The sequence below is a fragment of the Rosa chinensis genome, chromosome 4, assembly GCF_002994745.2.
Source record: "Rosa chinensis cultivar Old Blush chromosome 4, RchiOBHm-V2, whole genome shotgun sequence".
In the NCBI taxonomy this organism is placed as follows: domain Eukaryota; kingdom Viridiplantae; phylum Streptophyta; class Magnoliopsida; order Rosales; family Rosaceae; genus Rosa; species Rosa chinensis.
This window is the reverse complement of record NC_037091.1, coordinates 40033648-40056597: the sequence shown is the minus strand read 5'-3', so window position 1 is coordinate 40056597 and position 22950 is coordinate 40033648. Positions and strand designations below refer to the sequence as shown.

Sequence of the window (22950 nt, the reverse complement as noted above, 5' to 3'; positions counted from 1 at the left end):
GGTTAAACTATGATATTGATTTTCCTTTCTGAATGTTTTTGTTTACTCATTGAGTTTATTTGAAATTTGTGTCATTATGGAGTTGATGCCACTATTTCGATTATTGAGAATTCCTTTTCGGAAAGTGGAGATTTAAATATTTGAGTATGGATAATTTATTCAGATTTCATAAATTATGCTTTCGACAATTCATTGATGATTTATGAAGTTGATATTGAGTTTCCTTTCCAAAATCATTTATTATTTATCGAGTTGTTGAATTTCGAGTCACAGAGATTTTCTCTAGGAAATATGTTGGACTTTGGAGTTATGAATTTTAGGAGATAATTATGTTATTAGAGCATGCATGCATTACTTGGTCGATAGTACCCACTAGGTAATAGTCTGGTCAACAATACCCTGCAGACAATATTCTGGTTGGCAGTATCCTCCATAATATATATATCCGGTCAGTAATACCCTTTGATGCGTCATCTGGTTGGCAATATTCTCCAGATGACATGAGATGGTTAGTCGGCAATACCTCTAACCATCGCTTCATAGTATTCCGGTCGGTAGTGGTCTCCAATGCATAGTCAACAGTACCCTCCACATGGCATGAGACGGTTAGTCGGCAATACCCTCTTATGCGTCATCTGATCGGCAATACCCTCAAGATGACATGAGATGACTAGTCGGTAGTACCCTTTAGTTATCACCTATTTTATCATGTGAGTATTTTAAAGGAGATGCTGAGATGCTGAGATTTTGAGATTTCTGAAATGATTATGAGATATTCTTATTTTGAGTTGATTTACAGTATATTTTAAGATTGCAGTAACAAAGAATGATTAAAAATATTTCCAGGAAACCAAACTACATGCTTTATTTTTTATTTAAGAGTAAAATTTGGGAAAGAATTAAATTTCTTGTTTTACTTTACTTGCAATTATTTATTTTTCGTCCACTCACTCTAATGGTTTTCCTAAATGCTTTTCCTTGAGCTTTTGTGTTTTTTTGTGCCAAATCTGTAGATTTGTTGAGGTTAGGCTTGCATAGGAGTCGAGGCATAGTGTTCACCACTCCCATGATTGATGTAGGTTATATGTTTAACCTACTTGTTTCTTATTTCAGTTTATTGTCTAGTTTGCTTTGATGACCAACTTTCATAACTTTTTACTTGTATTAATAATAATTTGAGATTCGAGATATGAGTTTAAATTTGCTTGCATATCTCCTGGAAGTTGAATTATTAAAGTCTTGGAGTTTGAATTATCTTTGTGGCTATTGGGAGTTTTTTTTTTTTTTTTTTCCCTACATGTTTGGGTAGTTTATTTTAGGGGTAATTCTATAAAATTTTTAGTAGAATTTCTCCTATTGTAGAGAGAGAGAGAGAGAGAGAGAGAGAGGGAGAGAGATGTTCCTCCACATGTAAATTGAAGATGAAATCAAAGATATAGATGATCCATGGGAATGGATAAACTTGTGTCGCCAACATATCTACCCTAGTCTGTTGTCAAAAGGTGGTCGTATGACGGGGAGAGAGAGAGAGAGAGAGAGAGAGAGAGAGAGAGAGAGAGAGAGGTTCCTCCACATGTAAATTGAATATGAAATCAAAGATATAGATGATCCGTGAGAATGGATAAACTTGTGTCGCGAAAAGAATATATCTACCCTAGTCTACAGTCAAAAGGTGGTCGTACGATGGATATCCAGCTTAGTCAAGTTTGGTCTGAAAATAGATTTGTAGTATTTGGATGGGGGTAGTATCTGTTCCGTTCTCCGTAAGTAATTTTCTGGTTGTTCGACTGCACACCAACAAGGGAAGGTACCACTACCATCAAGGGGCTGTTGCAGCACTAAGATGACGAAAAAACTTGAAGAATCAAGACTTAGGGCTGCTCTCACTTTTGTGGCCACTCTCACTCCTACTCATCAACATAAAAAATGTAAAATCATATCATATCGTTGAAGGGGATTAACTTTTTTTCTTTAGTGGTAGATAATTTACATAAAAATTCATATATCTTTTAATACATAATTGCATCTTTAGCAATGCTAGCAATTTTTTTAGTCAGATTTTAGCCAAATTAGCTAAAAAGTCATTTTGGTTAGTTAATTTTAAAGTACGTCTGTATCAATTATTTCTATATTAGCTAATCTTGAATTTATATTATTTTTTGAATAAATAATAGTTTAAGAGTATTTATAAATTGTGCATAACAACTTAAAACGAATGTTTTAAATTTTCTTTAAAGAAGAAGTTATTCACTGCGCTAAAACATAAGAGTTGAACGCTTTCCAAAAACCTAGGGTTTCGTTTTGCCTCACTGTTTCTTGTTCGGCTGCTCATCGCGCTGAGGCAGGCCTTTGGCCTTGTCAAAGTGTGGTGAGTGCAGCTGGATGGGTTGTACTTTGCTGTGTTTAATGGCCTCTAAATGGTTTTGATTCAGCCGCTATTCCAGCAGTAGATACGGTAAGGAAACTTCCCTAGGCGACGACGGTATGTGGAAGAATTGGTGTGCCGTAGATTGTGGCGGGCCTAGATCGGGTCGTAAGGGTGGTTGGTGATGAGAGATCTAAGTGGAGCGATGGGGTTGAAGGGCGCTTCTTCTACAATCTCAGCATGGTGCAGGTTGCAAGTTTCAACCCAGTTCTGCTTTGGATGTTAGGTTGGTTCCCTTCCATGATGGTGATGTACCTACGTACGTGGTGCAACTATGGCAGTGGTGACAGTGACTGCGACTGCGGCGTTAGGCAAGGGATGGTGGTTTTGATGCAAAGTTGGGCCTAGGATGCGGGCTGGAGATTTCTCATTGTTATTTGGACCGGATGCTGGGCTACCCATTTCCTTAATGGTAATTGGGCCTACTATTTTACTCTTTATGTTTCATTATTTTTTAATTATAGTTAGATGTGGCTTTGTGTCGGTAATAAGTCTCTGCCATTTTAGGGTAGGATAACGTGGGCGTTGTCCTGGTGCGCACACTCAGTGTACTTTGTCTGGCTTTGCGAGGCGGTGAGCTATTTACTTGATTAAATGGACACAACCTCCAAGTGGCAGGAAGAAATGGAGTGTCACCAGATTAGTTTCCGTGTAACAACATAGTGGGAAAGTTGTGCTATTTGTAATAATACTTATTCGTGATAGAGTTATATTTTTGGGTATGTCACTGTTATTTCAAAGCAAATTGAATAGCATTTCGTGCACTTTTTGCTAATCGGTGCATGTTAAAATATATATTTTGTAAAGATTCCTGGTATTATTTCGGAATGCATGTTCTTTTTATGCTAATTGTAATATGAGGTTTAGGCTTATGTCTCCCCCTTGTATAATAGCAGTTTTATTCATCAAGACTTGAAGACAGCTGCAACAGCCCATTTTCAAGAAATGAATATTTTAAATTAACAAAAAAAATAATAATCTCATAGAAAGCGAGATATTTAGATTTTAGGAGCAAGATTACTAAAATCACTTAAGAGTCTAGTGAAATTCAAAACTCTCCAAAATTACTAAAGAGCCGAAATAGATAATTGACTAAAGATATTCTAATAAGTCTCCCGTTTATGAGCAAAAGATCCTTAATTTGACTCCTGACCTACTAAACTAGATTATCTGTTCACCAAAAATAATTACAGTACAAGGAATTCACAGAAGAAAAAAAGAAAAATGGCATATAGAACTAGGAATTTGGATTATCCCAAAGAAGCCGAATCGAGGCTAGAGATGTGTACGTAGGGATAGGAACAAGCAAAGGTGACTCGCACCAATCAAGCACAACATTCCTTGCGTTATGAATCCAAGAATCATGATGCTAAATATTCTGGTGCCGTTAAGGATATTTAAACACAGGGAGACAGGTTTAAGCAATACCTCTCTGTTTCCCAAAGCCACAGTGGCATCTCTACTTTAGCATCCTCCTCCTATTTATATCTTTCGCTGCTTTTTTCGCATCATTCTGTCTCTGCCTTTTCGAATAGTCCTTCCTTGTCTTGCTGAGCTTCCTCTACCCTTCACACCCCATTTCGCATGAAGGCTTTGAGTGAGTATTCCCTCTTTCTTTTGCGCTGTTCACTGCTAATAATTTTATGTGAGAAACCCATCAGTTGTTTTTTTTTTGTTTCTTCAAATATTGAAATTGGGTATTGCCAGAAAGTTTCTGGGTTCAGTTCTGTGTGGTTGAATTCGAATTTCTGTTACTGTTTGGAATTTATCATATGGAGCTTGTTCTTTTTCTTTTCGCATCTTTGATTTTGGTTTTATGGTGTGTAATCCAAACTAGGATTTTACATCTATGGTAACAATCCAAACTAGTTCTTGAAAACAGATCTTTTGTTGCTCCCCACTTTTGACCAAAATGAGGAAAGGGAGAATATTTAGTCATGAAGTTCAAGATTGTATTACTTTCATATGCTCCGAGTATATAGCTTGATTAAGAAGAGAAGTCTGTTCGACTACTATTTTCCTTTGTTGTCTTGGTAAGATCTTTTAGGGTGATAACGTTTGTGAGTTTAAGCGGAATCAAAGACATTTTTTGTCAGTTTGAAAAATGTTGGCTGTTTACATGTGAGTGAGGTGATGGTACCTTACTGTACTTCAACTAAGGCTTGAACTGTTAATTCAGTTCGAGTTAAGTTTTATTCAGAAAAGGAAGTTTCCTTTTCAGTTAGACGCGAACTCAATTGTTACCATAATACTAATATAACAGAGCATATCAGTGGTGGGAGATAGCAAAGTACAAAATCTAACTGATGGTTGTGAAAGAGGGAGCCGGTGGTGATGATGCAGTGCCACTGTGCCTTTAAGATTATTGGTAAGAACATTGAAGGATGTTTATGACACTGTATCTAGTGCTTCTGGTGCCAGCACCAGTAATTGTAGTAGGGTTGGTGAAGATGATTTCACGTACATATTAATGTCCATTGACATCCTCAGTAGTGGTGGAAATGCTAAGAGAACCACCATGATCATCAACGTCCAAACTTATGTGTGGAAGCATTAACTTTAGCACTGGAACTGCCATTTTACCTATTATTAAGAAGCATCTATGCAACCTTTTCCCTATCTCATATCCAGATGCCTATAACTATGCAATATCTGAACACTATAACTATATTAGTGCACCTATTCTGCCATTGATTATTACCTGGATCATTATTAATATTAGAACTATGTCCATCACTAACCGAAGTAGACAGGGTACTACCACTCCTTTCTACCAGTTGCACTGCTATTGCCTTTTTTCTTCCTAAATATTTTCTTTTTACTTTTCTAAGTGTAAAGTGGGAGGGCGATGTAGCACACATCGCTAATCATCCAGAGTTGCTAGATTCCCAGAAGGGGATAGCTTTATTATCTAGAATAAATTTCAGTGAGAATTTCAGAGCGTCTGAAGAGAATCTGAGTTGAGGGGATGTGTATAGCACAGCACCGTGAAAAGATGCTCTCCCCTAACCATTAACTTATTCAAGAGAGGTAAATGGTGATAGTGATGGAAATATTTGAGAAAACAAATCATTTGCGGATTAATAGTTGACAATCTGATAAACGCTGGTTTCAGTCATAAGTAAATATAAAAAATATGTATGCGATTTTGACTCTTGACCATGAATGAGAGATATTGGAAACCTATTATGTTCTGTTCAAGAGAGTAGCATATTGTTTTGACAGAAACTTTGTAGGCTTTGAGTAACTGTTGAAACAATCAAACTTGAGATATTTTGGTAGGATCTAGGTTTCATCTTTTCTTTTTCAGCTTAAATTGATTTTCCCTTTTGTCTTATGTAAAGGCACATCTCATCTTTTCTCTTCCTTGAAGTCTTTGTCAGACAAATTAGGAGGCATGCTTTGTTGTCGTGGTTCGGCAAACAAGTATAGCAGGCTGGATGCAAAGCTTGAAAAGAGAATGGCTGAATTTAAAAGAGGTTCTTCAGGCCAAAGCAATTTTAAGTCAATTGACAGCATAATTATGAGGTTCCCTCAGTTTAGGGAAGAACTGAAGAACATAAGAAATGTGTTTGACCTGTATGGTAAGTTTTGACATGGTTACTTACTCTTTACTGAGGTTTCATATGTTATCATGAAGGTTTATTGATTCTCTTTCTGTCTCTATGTTCTCTCTCATAGATGAGGACTCAAATGGAGCTATAGACCGCGAGGAACTGAAGAAATGCTTACAGAAACTGCAACTCCATCTGACAGCAGAAGAGATTGAGGATCTTTTTCATTCATGTGACATGGATGGGAGTGAAGGGATACAATTCAATGAATTCATTGTTCTTCTATGTCTCATCTATCTATTAAAGGACCCTCAAACGGTATAGACACTAAACTCTATTAATTCTCTTCTCCTTGGAAGTAAATTTATGTTGGTCATCATAGTTAATGTATTGGGGATTAAATCAGACATCGAAGATAGACTCTCCACAGCTAGAAGCAACTTTTGATACTGTCATTGAAGTATTTTTGTTTCTGGATAAAAATGGTGATGGAAAACTGAACAAGACAGAAGTGGTGAAGGCACTGAATGAAGCTTCTCCGCGGGAGAAATCTCCTGCTCATGTCAGCAGGAATCGATTCAGTATGATTCTTTGCTTCTACAGTAAAATTGTCATTTCTCCTTTCTTTTACATGGATACACAGTTCTCATCATCAGTTTTTTTTTTTTTTTGCTTTGTGGGTTGTTGCAGAGGAAATGGATTGGGACAAAAGTGGGAAGGTGAGTTTCAGGCAGTTCCTCTTTGCTTTCATCGATTGGGTTGGAATTGAAACAGATGAAGAAATATCTCTAGAACAAAGTTAAGGCTAACAGTATAGAGCATTGAATTTGGTTGAATAGCTGTTGCAAATGAGGTCAGATGATACATTTATGTATATTTCCAAAGTCTGGTAAGATTTGTATGGAACAGTTTAGCTCTTGTGTCATCTTTGGATCATCTATGATTTCTATAAAGGTTGGACCTCTTATGAATCGTTATGATTTCTAATATATGGAATCTATGATTGCATTTCATGTACTTTATTATTATTATTTTCATTATCATTATTAATATATTAGCAAACATGGATATTTTCCTTTTGTCTATGTGGATCATGGCATCAGATAAGGCCAGAATATGTACCTATTTGATCTACTACTTTCTCAGAAATATACATAATTACATACGGAGGGGACATGAACCCTTTTACTCACTCTGCCACACAATATCTGACTTTCTAAATCTAAAAGGTTAAAAGACAAATTATTTTTTCATTACAGAACATCCTGTAAATATTCTACACATGCTCACGCTGTTATGCTGCTGCTTGGGTGAGTATCATTGTATTCCTAGAGCTTGGATCCTCTTAATTAGCGACAAAGCAGAATCATTCACTTGTCTCCATTCTTCCCCACTTTCGTCCTTTTTGCATATTTCCGTCAAGCATTTGTCATTCCCATCAAGTATCCTTACAAGCTGCCTCATGCTCGGTCTCAGTTGAGGATTGGAGCGTGTACAAGCAATTCCTAGTTTAAACAGTCTCAACAGTTCCTTCTGATTGTACACTCCATTCAACCTAAAATCTGCCATATCCTCTAAAGTCTTTTTCCGTGCCCCAAATTCACGGACCCTCTTGACCAGTAGCACCTCAGGCCGCCGAAAGTCAACCGCCATCTGTCCAGTTATAACCTCAAGTATGACTACACCAAAGCTGTATATGTCAGTCACTGTGGTTGCTTCTCCAGATTCCATACATTCAGGTGACATGTAACCAAAAATCCCTCGAGCAGATTTGCTTGTGTCAGTAACTGCATGGTGCCCATGGTCGTTCCGTGTCAAGAATTCAGCAAGGGCGAAAGAACTGAGCCTTGGGTTCATGTCTGGATCAAGAATTACAGCAGAAGAGGTAATGTTTCTGTGAATAACTTGTTCGTCCCATTCCTCGTGGAGATAAAGAATCGCAGAAGCAAGCGATTTGATAATGTTGTATCTATGACGCCATTGCAGGATTGAGTGGCCAAATCTGTAGTCTTCACGAAAAAGTAGGTGGCTTAGAAGGCGATCAGCTAAGTAATCATAGACAACTAGCATTTCTCCTTGCTCAGTGCACCATCCACGGAGCTGAACCAAGTTTCGGTGGCGGAGCCTTCCCAAGTTTTTAAGTTCATTTGAGAATCGTGCCCGCAATGCAGGGCAAGTCTTCATTCCAAGCCGCTTTACCAGGACATGATGGCGGTTGTTGAGAAAACCCTGGTAGGCTGTCCCAAAGTCCAGCTCTGCTACCCTCTGAGAATCTGCGAAATTATTTGTGGCAGATACAATTTCCATGTAGGATATTTCTCGTGGAGTTTCAACCAGGGGAAATGTTGGTTTCTTATGTCGGAAGCTTTCACACGTGCTGACGTCACTGCTTCCATTGTCAGCAGTTGCATATATTGTTTCTCCAGTGGCTGTGACATAGGTTGATAGAATAGATGATGCAAGAGTTTCAGTGCTGGTGGCTATGGTGTACCTGGTGTTTGTGCTAGTATTGCTGGCAGAGGATAGAGAGATGTAGAGAGGGTGGCACTGAAACGATGGGAGGCTTGGCAATTTGCCATGGATGTTGCCAGAAAGTGCTTCCACAACCCATTTCATGTTTGGTCGCGATTGTGGATTTTGAAGTGTACAAAGAAGTGCAAGATGCAACTGATACTCCATGTCAAGAAGCTGATAAGACCCGTCTGGAATCCTCTTGTCCCTTGCTTTTAAAAGCTTCCCTTCGTCAGACAGCTTCCGGATCCAGTCGAGCAATATGATCTGATCATCTGGACAAGTGAGATCTACTGCCCTTCTACCCGACACCACCTCCAGAACAACAATCCCAAAGCTGAAAACGTCGGATTTTGCAGTAGCCACGCTTCGTTTCTGGAAGCTTTCAGGTGGCAAATACCCTATTGTTCCACCAATTTTGGTCGTTTCTGCTACCCGAAACTGGTGGTTTTGCATCGATGGTGTCTTTATCTCGTACTCAATTTCATGTTCCAGCCACCGTGCCAAGCCAAAGTCACCTAGCCGAGCATTGAAATGGGAATCAAGCATCACATTACTCGTCTTGACATCCCGGTGAATGATTTGAGTTTCCAACTGTTCGTGAAGATAGTAAAGCGCCGCTGCCAAGCCACCGATTATGTTCCTTCTACGCTCCCAATTGAGAGGCACTGATGTCGGAGACCCTATATTCTCAGGTTTCCTGAAAAGTATGCGGTCAAGGCTGAGGTTCGGCATGTAGTCATAAACCAAAAACAGCTCTTTTTCATGAACACACCACCCCCTTAACCGGACAAGATTCCGGTGACGAAGGTGAGCCACCGCAACCAACTCCGCCACAAAAGTCTTCTCGAACCGCTCTCCTCTCTCCACCAAGGACTTCACAGCAACAACAGTTCCGTCACTAGGCAGAACCGCTCTGTACACTTTCCCAAAACCTCCACTCCCTAAAACTTGATCCTCACTGAAACCATTCGAACCAATATAAAGCTCCGAGAAGCTGAAGATCCTCGGGTTGTCTCCTCCGACCTTGTCCTTGAGTTGTATCCCATCCATGTCCTGAAACACCCCAGAATGGTGCTGGTCTCGGTTTTTTCTCGTGCCATGGTGACAGAGACTGATCCATTTCAGGTCGTAGAGCCTGCAGAGTGACTCTTTGACGAAAGCACGAACATGACTCAGGCATTCGCGACGGGTGTGATTCTTTCTGACCTCTAACACCTCCTTGGTGGGTTTTTGCTGGTTTTCGTGGTCTGGTGGCTCGACTTCGTCGCAGTCTGGTGGCAAAATGAAGCAGAGGTGGTTCAGCTGCATGGTGGTGGTGCCAGTGGTGGACATGAAAGAAGGTTCAAGGTCAGGTGTGGAGATTTTGGATTTGTAAACAGTGATTAGATGCAAGCGTCATGCTTAATATATCAACAATGGTAGGTTGCATGGTTGAATTGTATGCCGTATGAACCGGCCAAAATGGAGCCTACCCGGCTATAGCCATAATCTTGGTTAATTTTGAGTTATGATGTCAAAAGTAATAGAAGTTTCTTTAATAGTCTTTTTAACACAATTCTCTTCTTGTTCTAGACAGATTCAAAAGTTCCTTGGGAAAAAGCTTCACGTGAGAACCAAGAGAGTGAAAAGGGAATCTTCATATTGGGGGCTTAATTAGGAAAGCGCGTGGGACGATTCTTCAGATTTGTTGACCGTGGGGATTCAATAGGCTTGCATCTTCACATTTATTTTTAGAAAAAAATTGGATGTGTCAAATTGACCGTTGTTTTCAGCTATCAAAAATTTATTATAATTATTTTGTTTTTTCATTCATGGCTAGCCCGGCTATTCGGGTGAGTCATTTTGTAATATTCCCTACTTTACATTTATGGCTCAACAGTGTCCTAGTCCGGGTGTTTGGTGCCGAAAAGGAAATTGGTTCCTTGGTCTTTCCCATGAGCATAGGAAAATAAATTTTTCACTAGTTTCCCTACCAATGTTTGGAAACGCCGGGAAAGTAATCGGAAAATTTATTTTATTTTCTTTTCCGATGTTTGGTTTGTACATGAATAAAAAAGTAGGTAACATCAATTTTTTAATAATATGCTTATATCAAAACATAAACAATTCAAGATTCAAAAGTTTCTTGGATAATTTGGTCATAATAACTATTAAAAATAATATTCAATTAATGTGCAATTTATGCAAAAAAAGTAGGAGGGAAAATGAATCCCATGGAGTGTGGGAGGATCCATTTTCCCCATTTTTTCCCCTTAACGCAGAAAAGTTGTTCATTTCCTTGGGTGTGCCAAACACAAGAAATGATAAAGTTTCCCTTCCCAACCTTTCCATTCTGGAACCAACAAGGTCTCCATTTGATAAAAAAGAAGAAGAAGAAGAAGAAATTTTAGGATGGCTCCCCCATTAATTTACTATTGTGGTCACATGTCCTAGTTTTTTTTTTTTAAAGGACCACATGTCCCAGTTTATTATTGCTATATTTCGTCCATCTGGCTTTGTCATTCGCCAACTTCTGCCCTGACCATTAGACTAATTATGATGTCAGTTTTTCCTTTTTCAAGTAAGGATGCTTAGTTTAAACTTTTAATCACTGTTGTTTGTCATTGTTGTAATCGCTTACTAGATATTGTGATTGCAGTTTATTGAATAAATTTTACTTTGATTAAAAAAATAAACATCGGTCATTTGAGGTCTCGAGTATGAATTGCTCTTAACTAAATCATAGTTTATCTATCACCAATTTTTCTATTATTTCTTTCAGTTATTAGAAATGACACTTTCAGTTGTGGAAAGTCCACACGGCTGTAAACAAAAGAATCAACCTTTATTTCTTGAATATATTTCATTTTTGTATTGTTGAAAACTCTTCTATGCACCAATAGTGTAAGTGACCTAATTAAGTGATCTCAACCTTTAATATTTATAATTAACTTTTTTTTAATAACTAAAAAGTGTATTTAATGTTATCCAGCTGTCCATTCACGTTAGTACAAGTGTACGTTAGTGTTCTGAATTTTTCTTCCTGTATTAATAGCAAAACCTTATTCAATTTGAACGACAATGAACTAGTGTACTACGATGGATTTCATGATCAATGTTTGACTATGAGTCTATGATGATGGACCAGATAGAATAAATTGATTAGGGTCCTATCCCAACTCAGCATGATAGTAGGTACTGTAGCTTTTTATCCCATACTGTGTCATTTATTTGCCGCGCCCGTAGGCGGGGTAGCCATTAAATCCAATCACAATAAATTAGTAGGTATTTCAAATTTCAAACTTCAAACCCAACAGAGACATATGATTGACATATTTTGTCTACCAAAACCCACCACCGAGTTTAGTGCTTCATCTAGATGGCAGACAATTTACAATATGCTTAAACAACTTGTTAATTTAGTGCATAACAACTCTCAAATTGAATAGAAAAGAATGTCAATTAGGCCAGCCAATAAAAAGAACTTAAGCAGATTAAAATTCTATACCTTTTAGATTTTCTGCATTTGTCGGAAAGTATTAGAAATATTCGTACTTAATGACACGTAGTAATTCCTATTGAATGGTCGATTAATTTGGGGTCAAATCAAGTTATTTTATGTAATCTTGAAGGGATTATGTGAAAATAAAATGGTATAAATGAACTCAAGAAAAGGATGGGTACAGAGAGAAGTCAAGGTATCTGGGACCATTTTCTTGGATTGGGTGGGCTGGTATCTGCATGGTGCCCAAAATTTGAATTTGTGGTCACTGGGTTTTGGATTGTTGTGGTTTCTTAAGATATGTGAATGAGATGAATGGCAGTGGTTGGAGTTTGATGAAAAAACGTTGGGAGTTTGGTTGCCTAATTCCTTTTATCTTTTTGGACTTCTTTTTTGTTTTGTTTTTGTTGTCCATGTATCAAATTCAACGAGTTGTGTGTCTTGTGTTTATTTTTCAAGGTATGTCCGCGAGGTATCCCAGAATAAAATTTCAGATTCTACTAAAATTAGGGTGAAGGGCAATACCCAATATGTTGGAGCACGTGTTGTGTGTCTATTTTGAAATGTTGGCAAAAATTGCTAGGTGTTATTTGTTCATTAAATGAGGAAACAAAATTATTATGAAACACATTGGGAGATCTGCAGGTTGTAGAATCAAGGATAAGAACATTGACCAAATCCACTTGGCCATAATCCTATGAAATTGACATCTTGAAATTGACACTTGACCATCTCCCGACTAAAATTATTTAGTACATTTAGAATAATTCCAACAGTTTCCCTATAATTTCTGTATCATAAGGAAACAAAAGTCAAAACTTTAGCCTTTAAGTAATTTTACTTCTCTAACTCCAACAGATTTCCTATTTTACAGCAATCTCTAAAATATCTATAATATTAATTCCTTAAAATTTTAGAGATTGCTGTAAATTTAGGAAATTTTGTTTTTTCTTTCCTCACTATCTCTAAAATGGGGATATTTTAAGGGAATCTGTTAGAGCAAAAGAGACTCATTTTTCCCTAAAATAGAGAAAAATCAAAATATGGAGAAACTGTTGGAGTTGCTTTTATAGCTGGTCAATCACCTTCTTTTAGTGAAATCGGTGGCGTTGGCTTCGTCTCTAATTCGTCTAACTTTCATAATTGGAGCGTAGTCCAAATATCAATGAGAAATAAGGAATTTACCTCAAAAAGTTTTCAGCCAAAATTTTCTAATTTTACTTTCTCCCTCCATAGATCGATTTGTTATGCATCATTGGTGGAGCTGGAACCTCAAGGAAGAGATGAACACAACCTAAGTGATGGCAGAGCTCGAGGTTGCCGGAGGAGGAAAAACTCGATTGCAATGTGTTTTGGTTTCTCCCCTTCAATACGCCATCATGAGATTGATTCGATGTATGACAAGACCCGCCCCAGATTTCACCTTGAAATCCGAAGTGACCATGAGGGGCCCACCTTAGAAGAAATTCTACCAAAAATTTGGCGGAACTCTCTCTAAAAGTGGACTACCCAAAAACCTGTAGAAAGACATTTACACTTCTAAAATAATCCACCCTTAATCTTCTGGAGCCACCAAGCTCCCTAAATCACATCACCTCCCAATTTCACAAATAATTCTGAACTTAAGAATATTAATCTCAAGAGTTATCAGAGCAATCTATTTCTTAGGCGTACAAGAAGGTAGAATACAAGATAAAGGACCGATACTTTATAATGCGGAAGCTATGACAGCTATGCCTCAACCCCAAGTACGCTCGACCTCAAGCTAAACTGGCCTGCAAACTGGGCATTTGAAACCGAAGGGCCCAGGGGAAAACATTTAAAAATTGTTAGAGTGAGTGGACGAAAAATAAGTAATTTCGACTGAATAAGTAAAACTTAATGCTTTCCCAAGTTCTCTAAAACCTCGCATGCAGTAACAATCTTAGAAATACTTTAAATCATCACCTTTACTGCAATCTCTTAAGAACTCATCCTCAATCCTTTTTAAAACATCCTTTTTCAAGAGGTTCGTTTGATGACTAGAAAGGACTGCTGTCTAGTCATCTCGTGCCTTCTGGGAGGGACTGCCACCCAGATGACGCATCGGAAGGGACTGCCAACCTGAATAGGAGGCGGTGGATAGAAGGGACTACCAATCAACCACAAGTAGTGAGAAGGGAGTGCCAACTACGACCTCATGTCACCTGGGAGGGACTGCCAACCCGGTGACGTATCGGAAGGGACTGCCAACCGGAATGTAGTCTGGAAGGGACTGCCAACCAGACTATTACCTAGAAGGGACTGCCAACTAGGTAATGCATGCATTCGCTGACTGATAGCCTCCTCAATATACTGGAAACAACCTCTTTCAATTACTTGCTTTCGGAAAGAAACTCGATATTACTACAATAAATCATTAATACTTCACCGAAAGCATAACTCAAATCTCAATATCTCAATAAATCCTCGAAAGCATAAATCAAATACTTTATAAATCAATAAATGCCTTCAGAAAGAAATCTCAATCTAACTTCAAGACTGATAAGTGCGGAGCTCAAAGCTCAATAAATCTCGATAATTCAATTATGCTCAAATATTTGCTAAATCCTTCGTACTCGTATATAATCATATAAACTGATATTTGAAATCAATCATTCTGATAATATTTTCTGAATCAGTCACTTCCCGAAAATCATTTCCCAACTCAATAACTCATAAATAAATAGCTTGAAAAATCTATTGAAAGCCCTCGGAAAGGAAATCCACTAAAAATCCCTTAACTCATAGAGCATAATAAATCCCAAGAAATCAAGCTCATAAAATCATAATACTCAATAATTCAAATAATAAATTAAACCTCAATCGGAAAATAATATACTGCATGCACATTTAATTTAAAATAAATGTCCACTCACAATACTATTTAGGCGATCACGCATACGAGTTCCTTCATCGAGCAATAGCTCGGTATATCACCATGTACACAATTAAAATTCGTGAATATCGATTCGGCAATTAAATATGATTCCTAAAATCAAATCCTCATAATCATATCTTCACTTCTTCTCGGATTCAACCCAAATTCTACCACTAATACCAATTCATTAATTTAAAGGTTCCAAGGCAGAACCGAGAGATATCCGACGGTCGGATTTTCATAAATCGATAATCGAAACTCATACTCTTTGAAAATTCCTAATAAATTCAAAACCTCACCAATCTTCACCAAACTTCATATATAAGCTCTACAATATTTGTAGAATTTAATGGGCTAAAAGCTGAAGTCAAATAGCAGCCGGAGGCACCGCCACGCGCCTGCTACAGTGACAGCGCGTGGGATTGACGCGCCACCGTCACCAGCTCCGATGGCCACAAAATTTTGGTAGCACAATCATCTCATCATTCCAAACACTTTTCTCCACTACCACAAACTGAGAAAACAACTAGAACTAGGTCAACAATTATGGAAACAGTAACCCGGTTTGAGTTTCAAAGATCTAACCTTCGATACGTCGTTTTCTTTGCGTTTTCTGGAAGAATGCTTGGAGGGATGTGGTCTACGGCTCAAGGCTTGCAAAATAGGCCAAGAAACTCCGCTTGGGTTGGTTGGAATATGGAAATTTTTCCAGAAAACTCGAGAACTTCACGGCCTCGGTTCTTCCTTTTCCGGCCACGGCGTGACGACCGACGACCACCAGCGTGATGAGGAGGAGGAGACGCGTCGGTGAAGCTTCGTTTCACGTCATTTGGTGGCTTGAGTTGAGAGAACAGAAGAGTTGCAGAGAAGAGAGAAACCGAGAGAGCTCGGGGAAGAGAGAGAGAGAAAAATACGCAGGGGAGGGGGGAAAAAGAAAATTTACCCGGCCACAGTAGAAATTCAAATATATACCATCTACTTGCTACAGTAACTTTCGTATTTCCCTTATAACTCTCGCATACTAACTTCGATTTTTACGTACCACATATGCACGTGCTCGGTTTAACGTTCTCTACAACTTTCATGAAGAACATTTTCTCAAATTTTGACTTGACCAAAAAGTCAACTTTTAGGGCCACTAAAAGCACTAAAACGATAGTAAAAGTGAAAGTAAAGATCGTTCACCGTCCAAGTGACTAGTAAACCAGTGAATTCGGGTTCGGGACGTCACAATGTACATGGTTGGTGGTGTTGTAACTGCAAGGAAGAGAGGAACACAACCCAAGTGGTGGTGAAACTTGAGGTGGCCGGAGGAGAAAGAACCCAATTGCAACTTGTATTGGTTCTCCTCTTCGATACACCACCGTATGTGGTTATAGAGAGTGGTGGAGCTCGAGCAGCAGCTAGATGAGACTAGGTGGCCTTTTTGGGATTGGTTTCATTGCCAAAGGTGGAGCAAGGGCCGAGAAAAAATCGCCCATGTTCTCCGACTCATTATAACAAGGATATAAAAGTATTCATGTATTTACTAACACATAAATGAATTAGAATGAGTGTAAGTCCCAGCTCCTTGTCAGGAATCGATTCTTGATTATTCAAGAATTTGATTACGAAAGGGGGAGATGGGTTTATGAATCAAAACCTCCGGAATCAAGACCTATTCCTTTCTTCTCCCATTCCAGTTGTCTCCGATTCATGATTTTTTTCTATTATAAGTAAGTAAACGTGCCATAAGAGAGTTACTGACTTAGCACCAGAGATTTTTCTGCAGATACCCTCTCTCAATTTCTGGTTGTCGATGATCAAACGAGCAAAGGAAGTTTCTTGATTGTTCCTAGTCAGCTCCCGCTCCAGTCCATTTTTATTGGTGAGTCAAAATCCCAAACGGAATTTTTCATCACCAACAAGTGCCGCCGTATGTGGGAAAACATTTTTCCCTAAAAAGTGATAGCAGGAGCTGCGGCAATCCAAAAAGTGATGGTGCAAGAAGATGGAGAAAATGATCGATGAATGCAAGCGGGCCGGTCCTCAAGAGCTTGCAGCTAAAATTGCAAAGGACGTCGTCGTAAACAAAAGAAAGATATGGTGACCCTATTCAACACCAAGAAAAAAGTAGGAGAGAAAATAAGGTATTTCTTCAAGAGATTCAAGGTAAAGATGATGCACGTCAACCATGACCCTCAGGGCTCGACAATCGGGTTATGAGAATGAGTCCTCCTAGGTACGCACCTACATGAGAACCTATTACATGACCTACCAAGAGACATGGATGATATTGTTACAAGGGTCGAGGGTGAAATCCGGGTCGAGGGGGCAACACCCAAATAACTTAGACTAATGTTCTTTCTTTTAATAATTATTTTTCTGATTTTCGCGTCCTTTTCTATTTGAAATGTATTTGTGGTCAGTCGCCAAAATAAATAAAATATTTTTTGCTTAGCTTGAGCAACCTCTTGGACCTCACCCTCGCTGGAGACGGGGGTGGGATGACGAACCTCATCCTCGCTGGACATGGGGGTAAGATGAAAAGCCCCACCCTTATTGGACGTGGGAGTGGGTTGAAGGACCTCAACTTCGCTAGACATGGGGGTGAGATGACAGAATTCAGCCTCGCCAAACATGGGGGTGAGATGACGGGCCTCACCATCGCTGGGCGTGGGGGTAAGATGATGGACCTTACCGTTACTATACTCTCGCAGGACATGTAGGTAAGATGACTGACTTCACCCTCACAGGCTGCTTAGTAGATAATGGACCTGCAGGACATTGGGGCAACCTCATCTCGTGTAATTCCACCCTCAAAGATGAAAGGGACAATCTGTGGAATAAGGATCATCATATACAGAAAGAAAAACAAGGGGGCATGATAAGGAGGTGAAAGAAGCGTCTAAAGAGCTGTGCTTAAGTGTCATGGTCACAAAGATTAGAAGGTATGGTCATGGAGACTAGCATCACGGTCACTGAGAAAAGTGTCACAGTCATCGAGACCAACATTACGGTCATGGGGACCGACATCACAGAGATCAATGTTGCTGTCACTGAAAAGAGTGTCACAATCATGGGGACTGGTGTCACAGTCACGGAGACTAGTGTCATGGTCATAGAGATCATCATCACCATCACTGAGTAAAACGTCACGGGCATCGAGACCAGAATCATGGTTCTGGAGACTAGCATCATGGTCATCGGGACCAGTATCACAGTCATAAGGGTTAGCGCTCGCGCTCATGGAGACTAGAGCTCGTGCTTAAGGAGGCTATAGCTAATACTCAAAGAAGTGTCCGCAACGAAAGCCGTTAAGATGACAACCACCTCAAGGACTCGAGGTGAGGACCTTATTGAGACTCAAGGTGACAACCGCATCAAGGTTAGAGGGAGAAGGAGACTGTACGACATCAAACTTTGAGCCGAGCTTAGGCCAATGTTGGGCTTTTGGAAATTTTCTCTTAAGATGGGTATCCAAAAAGAAAATTTGGGGGCATTGTGGGGTTGATCAACTATTTTTAGATCCACAATTAAGACAAATAACTCGCTCATAAGTACAACAATAATGTCGACCATAATTACGGGCAATGATTGCAGCCATAAGTGCAGTCATGAATATAGCCGTAAATGCATTACTGATTGTAGCCATTAGTACAGTAATGATGATCGCCGTAAATGAGGTAATGATTGCATCCATAATTGAGATAATAATCAAAGCTGTAAAAACGATAGTGGTTACTGAGTGATGCTCACTTATAAATAGAGGGCTTCATGGCCAGGTAATGCATCTCATTCTAATTAATTCTACTACACTCGACTAAGAGAGTTACTGAGTTAGGCATCAGAGGGTTTTCTGCAGGTACCCCCTCTCCTCTTCGAGCTGACAGTCAAACATTAGTCGACGAGCAAAGGAAGCTTCTTGTTTGTTTCTGGTAAGCTCCTGCTCCAGTCCGTATTTATTGGTAAGTCAAAATCCTAGACGAAATTTTTCGTCACAAATATTTCTCAATCGATCTAGCTAAAGTAATACTCGTATAAATTTCTAGGAAATTCTAGTCTCTTACCTTCTTTCCATACTTTTATCATTTGAGCATAAAACCAAATCCTTTAATGGGTAAAGTTCTGCCTTTTGCACCATGCAATTCCAATAGATAACTCATGAATTGAAATTGAAATAGGAGTGATTAGAGAATGAATTGGTCCTAGGCATGGATCTCGACAAAAGGGAGATAAGAGGAAAAAGAATGATTAATTATATTTATTGTCTTTTAAAATTAATATAGAATTTTTTTTTTTGAATTATATTAATCATTTATTCATCTCAAGCCAAAATGACACTGATACATACCTTCCCTTACCAACTCTAGGGCAAGTTTAGGACGAGGTATACTAGCACCACCCATTAGACAACCAGTGCTCACTTATTCAAGTGAGCCTAAGAACTATGAACGAAATACATAGCAATTAGGCAAGTTTAGAAAAAGAAAATAAACAAAACTAAATTTTCTCCTTGCCCTTAACAGTTGGGCTACGAAGTTTAGAGAGAAAAACCAAATAGAGCTGTTGTGCTTAAGCAATCTTCTGTGACTTTGGGCGATTTTTATTCTTAGATCCCAGAGGCCTTCCCCCTTTTTTCTTTGGTTTAGAGCTTGGCTGTAACACTTCTTTAGGCACCAGAATATTACCAGGAGCCTCAATCATACCCAAGGACCTGGCAGAGAATTTGCTTGTGAACATTGACATTTTTTGCTTCTTTGCAGATACATCATTTAGGAGTGGTTTGAATAGTTCAGGCAATAGTATTTTGAGCTTCTGTGGAGATTTGGCAGGAGAGGGAGGTTGATTACGGTTGTCACCCTTGTGTTCCTTTTCTTTTTCTGCAGTTAGACTAGTGTCACCTTTTTGGTCCTCATAAGTATCTTTGCTCTTGATGTTGCTATCTGGTTCAACCAAATTTTCTTTCTCAAGCTCATTCAAGAATTTGGAGCAAAGTCTGTATGCTCAGGTACTTCAGTTACCAACGCTTTAATCACTGCTAGCGCCAAAGTTTGATCATAAGCATCATCTCCCTCTTTGGAATGGAGGACTTTTTCATGCAATATAATAGGTCTACGGCCCTTATTGCCTTCTTTGGATTGAAATAGAGACCTGCATACAAATGATAATATAGGCGTTTGCACACTTGAAATTTGAAAGCTCCATCCATAAATCTGTTAGTGACAAACCCTAAGGGAGGACCTGCAATATCCATTCTTTGTTCGCCAAGACCACGTGCTACACTCGGTGGAGCATGGCTGCCGAGTAGAGGACAATGGTCACCTTCATAATATATCAAATTGTAATGATCACATTTGCCAACAAGATTCTCAAAAAAAATAGGAGATTTCAGCTTTAACCCTAGGCGCTAGCTTTAGGGTTTTCTTGAGAAAAAAAAGTTCTGAAATTTCATGCACAACATGAACCCTAACTTTGCCCACATGTACAAAAATTTTGTCATCCATTTCAAGAAACTTACCAGCCATTGAAGTTATGTTTTTGATCATATCAGTTCTTCGAACAAGGGTGGTATGTTGCTGATTTGAACTCAGAAGAAGAGTGAGTTCAGACCGATCTTATTGATAGGAGTGGCACCATCATATTCTTGAAGAACCATAGGTGCTTGATTAAATCTCCATGGTCTACCCTTCAAAATCTTGTTTCGATCCCTGTGCAGATCAAAAGCAAGGACAAATATGTTCGGTGCTTTCTCTTGAATCTTGAAACCCTTATCTAGGACCCAAACTCACCTGAAGAAATGCTTTAGATCATTGAGCATGACCGGTTTCTTGACCAAAGGGCGTGCAAGCATATAGGATTGTGTTGCACGCCTTTGGGCTCCTCCAGAGGTTCTTGAGAGATCAAGAACATCACTGCAAGCCAGTGCCAGGGAAGCAGCGAAGGATGAGGTAACCTCATTGATGGTTGACATGGTGAAGGACTTTGGAAGAAGGAAGAACAACGGAAGTCGTTTGTTTGGCTTGGGTTCGGTGGCTGTGCACAAGCACAACCTTCAGGTTTTCTTCATGATATATATTCTACATATATAAAAGAAAAGGGGTTTTGTCCATTTACCCCATTTTCAGGGATTTTTTTTCCCACTTACCCCATTAAGTTTTTTTAATTCTCTTTTATCCAATACACTCTAAGGGAGTCTTCCCTAATACCCCATTAAGATTTTTTTTTTGTTTTTTAATTTTTTTTAATACCATTTTACCCTCACCCCTTTGTTACTTAGAGAAAGAAAGAGAAAATGGAAGAGAGAGAAACCATAGGAGACTTCGCCAGAGCTCGTCACCGGCCGCCGGAATCCGGCCAACTTTTGCCGGAATCCGGTCACCGGCCCCCGGATTCCGGCCAACTTTCGCCGGAATCTGGTCACCGGCTGCCGCTCACCGAAACTTGGTGAAAATCTCACCGGAAAGTTTTTTTTTGCCCCCTAATAGAGGGGCAATAGACCTCTATTGCCCCCAATAGACGACTATCAGCCATGTATTGCCCCCCAATAGATGATTATCAGCCATGTATTGCCCCCCAATAGAGGGACAATAGACCTCTATTGCCCTCCAATAGACGACTATCAGCTATGTATTGCCTTCCAATAGATGACTATCAACCATGTATTACCCCCCAATAGACGTCTATTGCCCTCCAATAGGACTTTCAATCGCCAGAATGGGAATTAATCTCCCTAAATTTAGACAAATAAAAATTTGATTATAGAAAAAAAAAAAAAGAAAAAAAAAAAAAAGGAGATTACATCAATTCAAAATGCTTATTGCCCCCAATAGCCCTTTATTGCCCCAAATATTTTTTAGGATGAATGATCAAAACCCCAAAATAATGAAAATATATCTTGATGGTCAAATATAAATATCACCAAACTTGACTTTCTTGAACACATGATGTTTAACTAAAATATACATACATCTATTTAAGCCAAAGTAGATAGAAAGAAGCATCCCCACACTGACAGATCTTTTGGCCTCTAGTGAATGATATGGGCACCATCAAAACACTAGGCTATGTATATATTATATATTATTAGAGATTGAAGAAGAAAAGCAAGACAACACACCAGCAAAAAGGTCATGACCTTGGAATCAACGTTAGGCCATTGCTGACAAACCAACAGAGAATTAAGAATTAAGAAGAAGAGCAACACGAATGTCCTGAGAATCTCTCCTCCGACGAGGACTTCTCCGATCCTTCGCTCTTGCAGTTCTTTCATCCCCAAGGCCATGACAAATCTGGAAACTGAGCCTAGACGACGGCGCGGAGGAGGAGGGGAGAGAGAGAGAGAGAGAGAGACGACGTTCGGTCTCTCCGTCAACGATCTCAGAGACTTCGTCGAGGTAGCTTCGAGGCTAGGTGGCTGTTTTGAGGCGATCGGATCCGGAGTCCGAGGCTAAGCGGCGTTGTTTTGAGGTTCTGATCGAGAGTCCGAGGCTAGGCGGCACTTGGACTCCGGTAGCTCTGACCGGAACTTCAGGCTTTGATGCTCGCCGGAGATTGGAGAGAGAGAGCAGACAGAGAGGGATGAGAGAAAGAGAGTTCAGATCGTGGAGAGAGGAGAGAGACATATAGCCAGATGTAATTAATTAATTAAGTGAAGGGCAAAACTGTCATTTTGCTCAGAAAAGGTAAGTGAGAACAAAAATTTGTTGCTGGGGTAAGTGGGTTAATTTTTCCTTATTTTGGTGCTTTGGGTCAAGGACCCAAAAGAAAATATCGTCCAATATATTTTCTTTATATACTTGGAAAGTTTTTTTTTGATGCCTTGTTGTAAAAAAAATAATAATAATAAATAAATAAATCAAGAGAAATAGATTAAATGTATAACAGTTGGAACTACTTTATAAATTGGTCATAGCAGAACTAAAACACTTCTGCTTGCAACTTTCTTCAGCTTTGGATTTAGAGGAAAACCCTAAAGCCAGCAGCGGCGGGCCTTCTGACTGCGAGATCTCTCTTGTTCGGTGGCGGCCTGGCATCTAGGATGGCCTCCGGCCTCGCCGATGTAACGATTTGCTGCCTGACGAGTATTGATGCTATT

General features: G+C 39.3%; 2 protein-coding genes across 4 annotated transcripts; one reads left to right on the top strand and one right to left on the bottom strand.

The window, feature by feature from the left end:
• Positions 1-3635: 3635 nt before the first annotated feature.
• On the top strand, positions 3636-6990 carry LOC112197653 (probable calcium-binding protein CML22). Of its 3 annotated transcripts, none has more exons than XM_024338408.2 (5): positions 3636-4022; positions 5809-6009; positions 6107-6297; positions 6386-6560; positions 6670-6990. In XM_024338408.2, the coding sequence occupies exons 1-5, from the start codon at positions 4010-4012 to the stop codon at positions 6780-6782; spliced, it is 693 nt and encodes a 230-aa protein (XP_024194176.1). In that variant the 5' UTR covers positions 3636-4009; the 3' UTR covers positions 6783-6990. The 3 variants fall into 3 exon arrangements, with proteins under 3 accessions (XP_024194176.1, XP_024194174.1, XP_024194177.1); XM_024338406.2 differs by having other exon boundaries at positions 5770-6009; XM_024338409.2 differs by having other exon boundaries at positions 3638-4022; positions 5799-6009.
• Positions 6991-7115: 125 nt separating this feature from the next.
• LOC112197652 (receptor like protein kinase S.2) lies at positions 7116-9869 on the bottom strand. Its single transcript, XM_024338405.2, has one exon. It carries the CDS (start codon positions 9823-9825, stop codon positions 7297-7299), a length of 2529 nt encoding a protein of 842 aa, XP_024194173.1. The 5' UTR covers positions 9826-9869; the 3' UTR covers positions 7116-7296.
• Positions 9870-22950: the final 13081 nt, after the last annotated feature.

Coding starts and splice junctions, on each gene's coding strand:
- LOC112197652 (XM_024338405.2), bottom strand. CDS start 9,825: ATGTCCACCACTGGCACCACCACCATGCAGCTGAACCACCTCTGCTTC.
- LOC112197653 (XM_024338406.2), top strand. Junction 6,010..6,106: donor AAATGTGTTTGACCTGTATG/GTAAGTTTTGAC, acceptor TCTCTCTCATAG/ATGAGGACTCAAATGGAGCT. Junction 6,298..6,385: donor TATTAAAGGACCCTCAAACG/GTATAGACACTA, acceptor GGATTAAATCAG/ACATCGAAGATAGACTCTCC.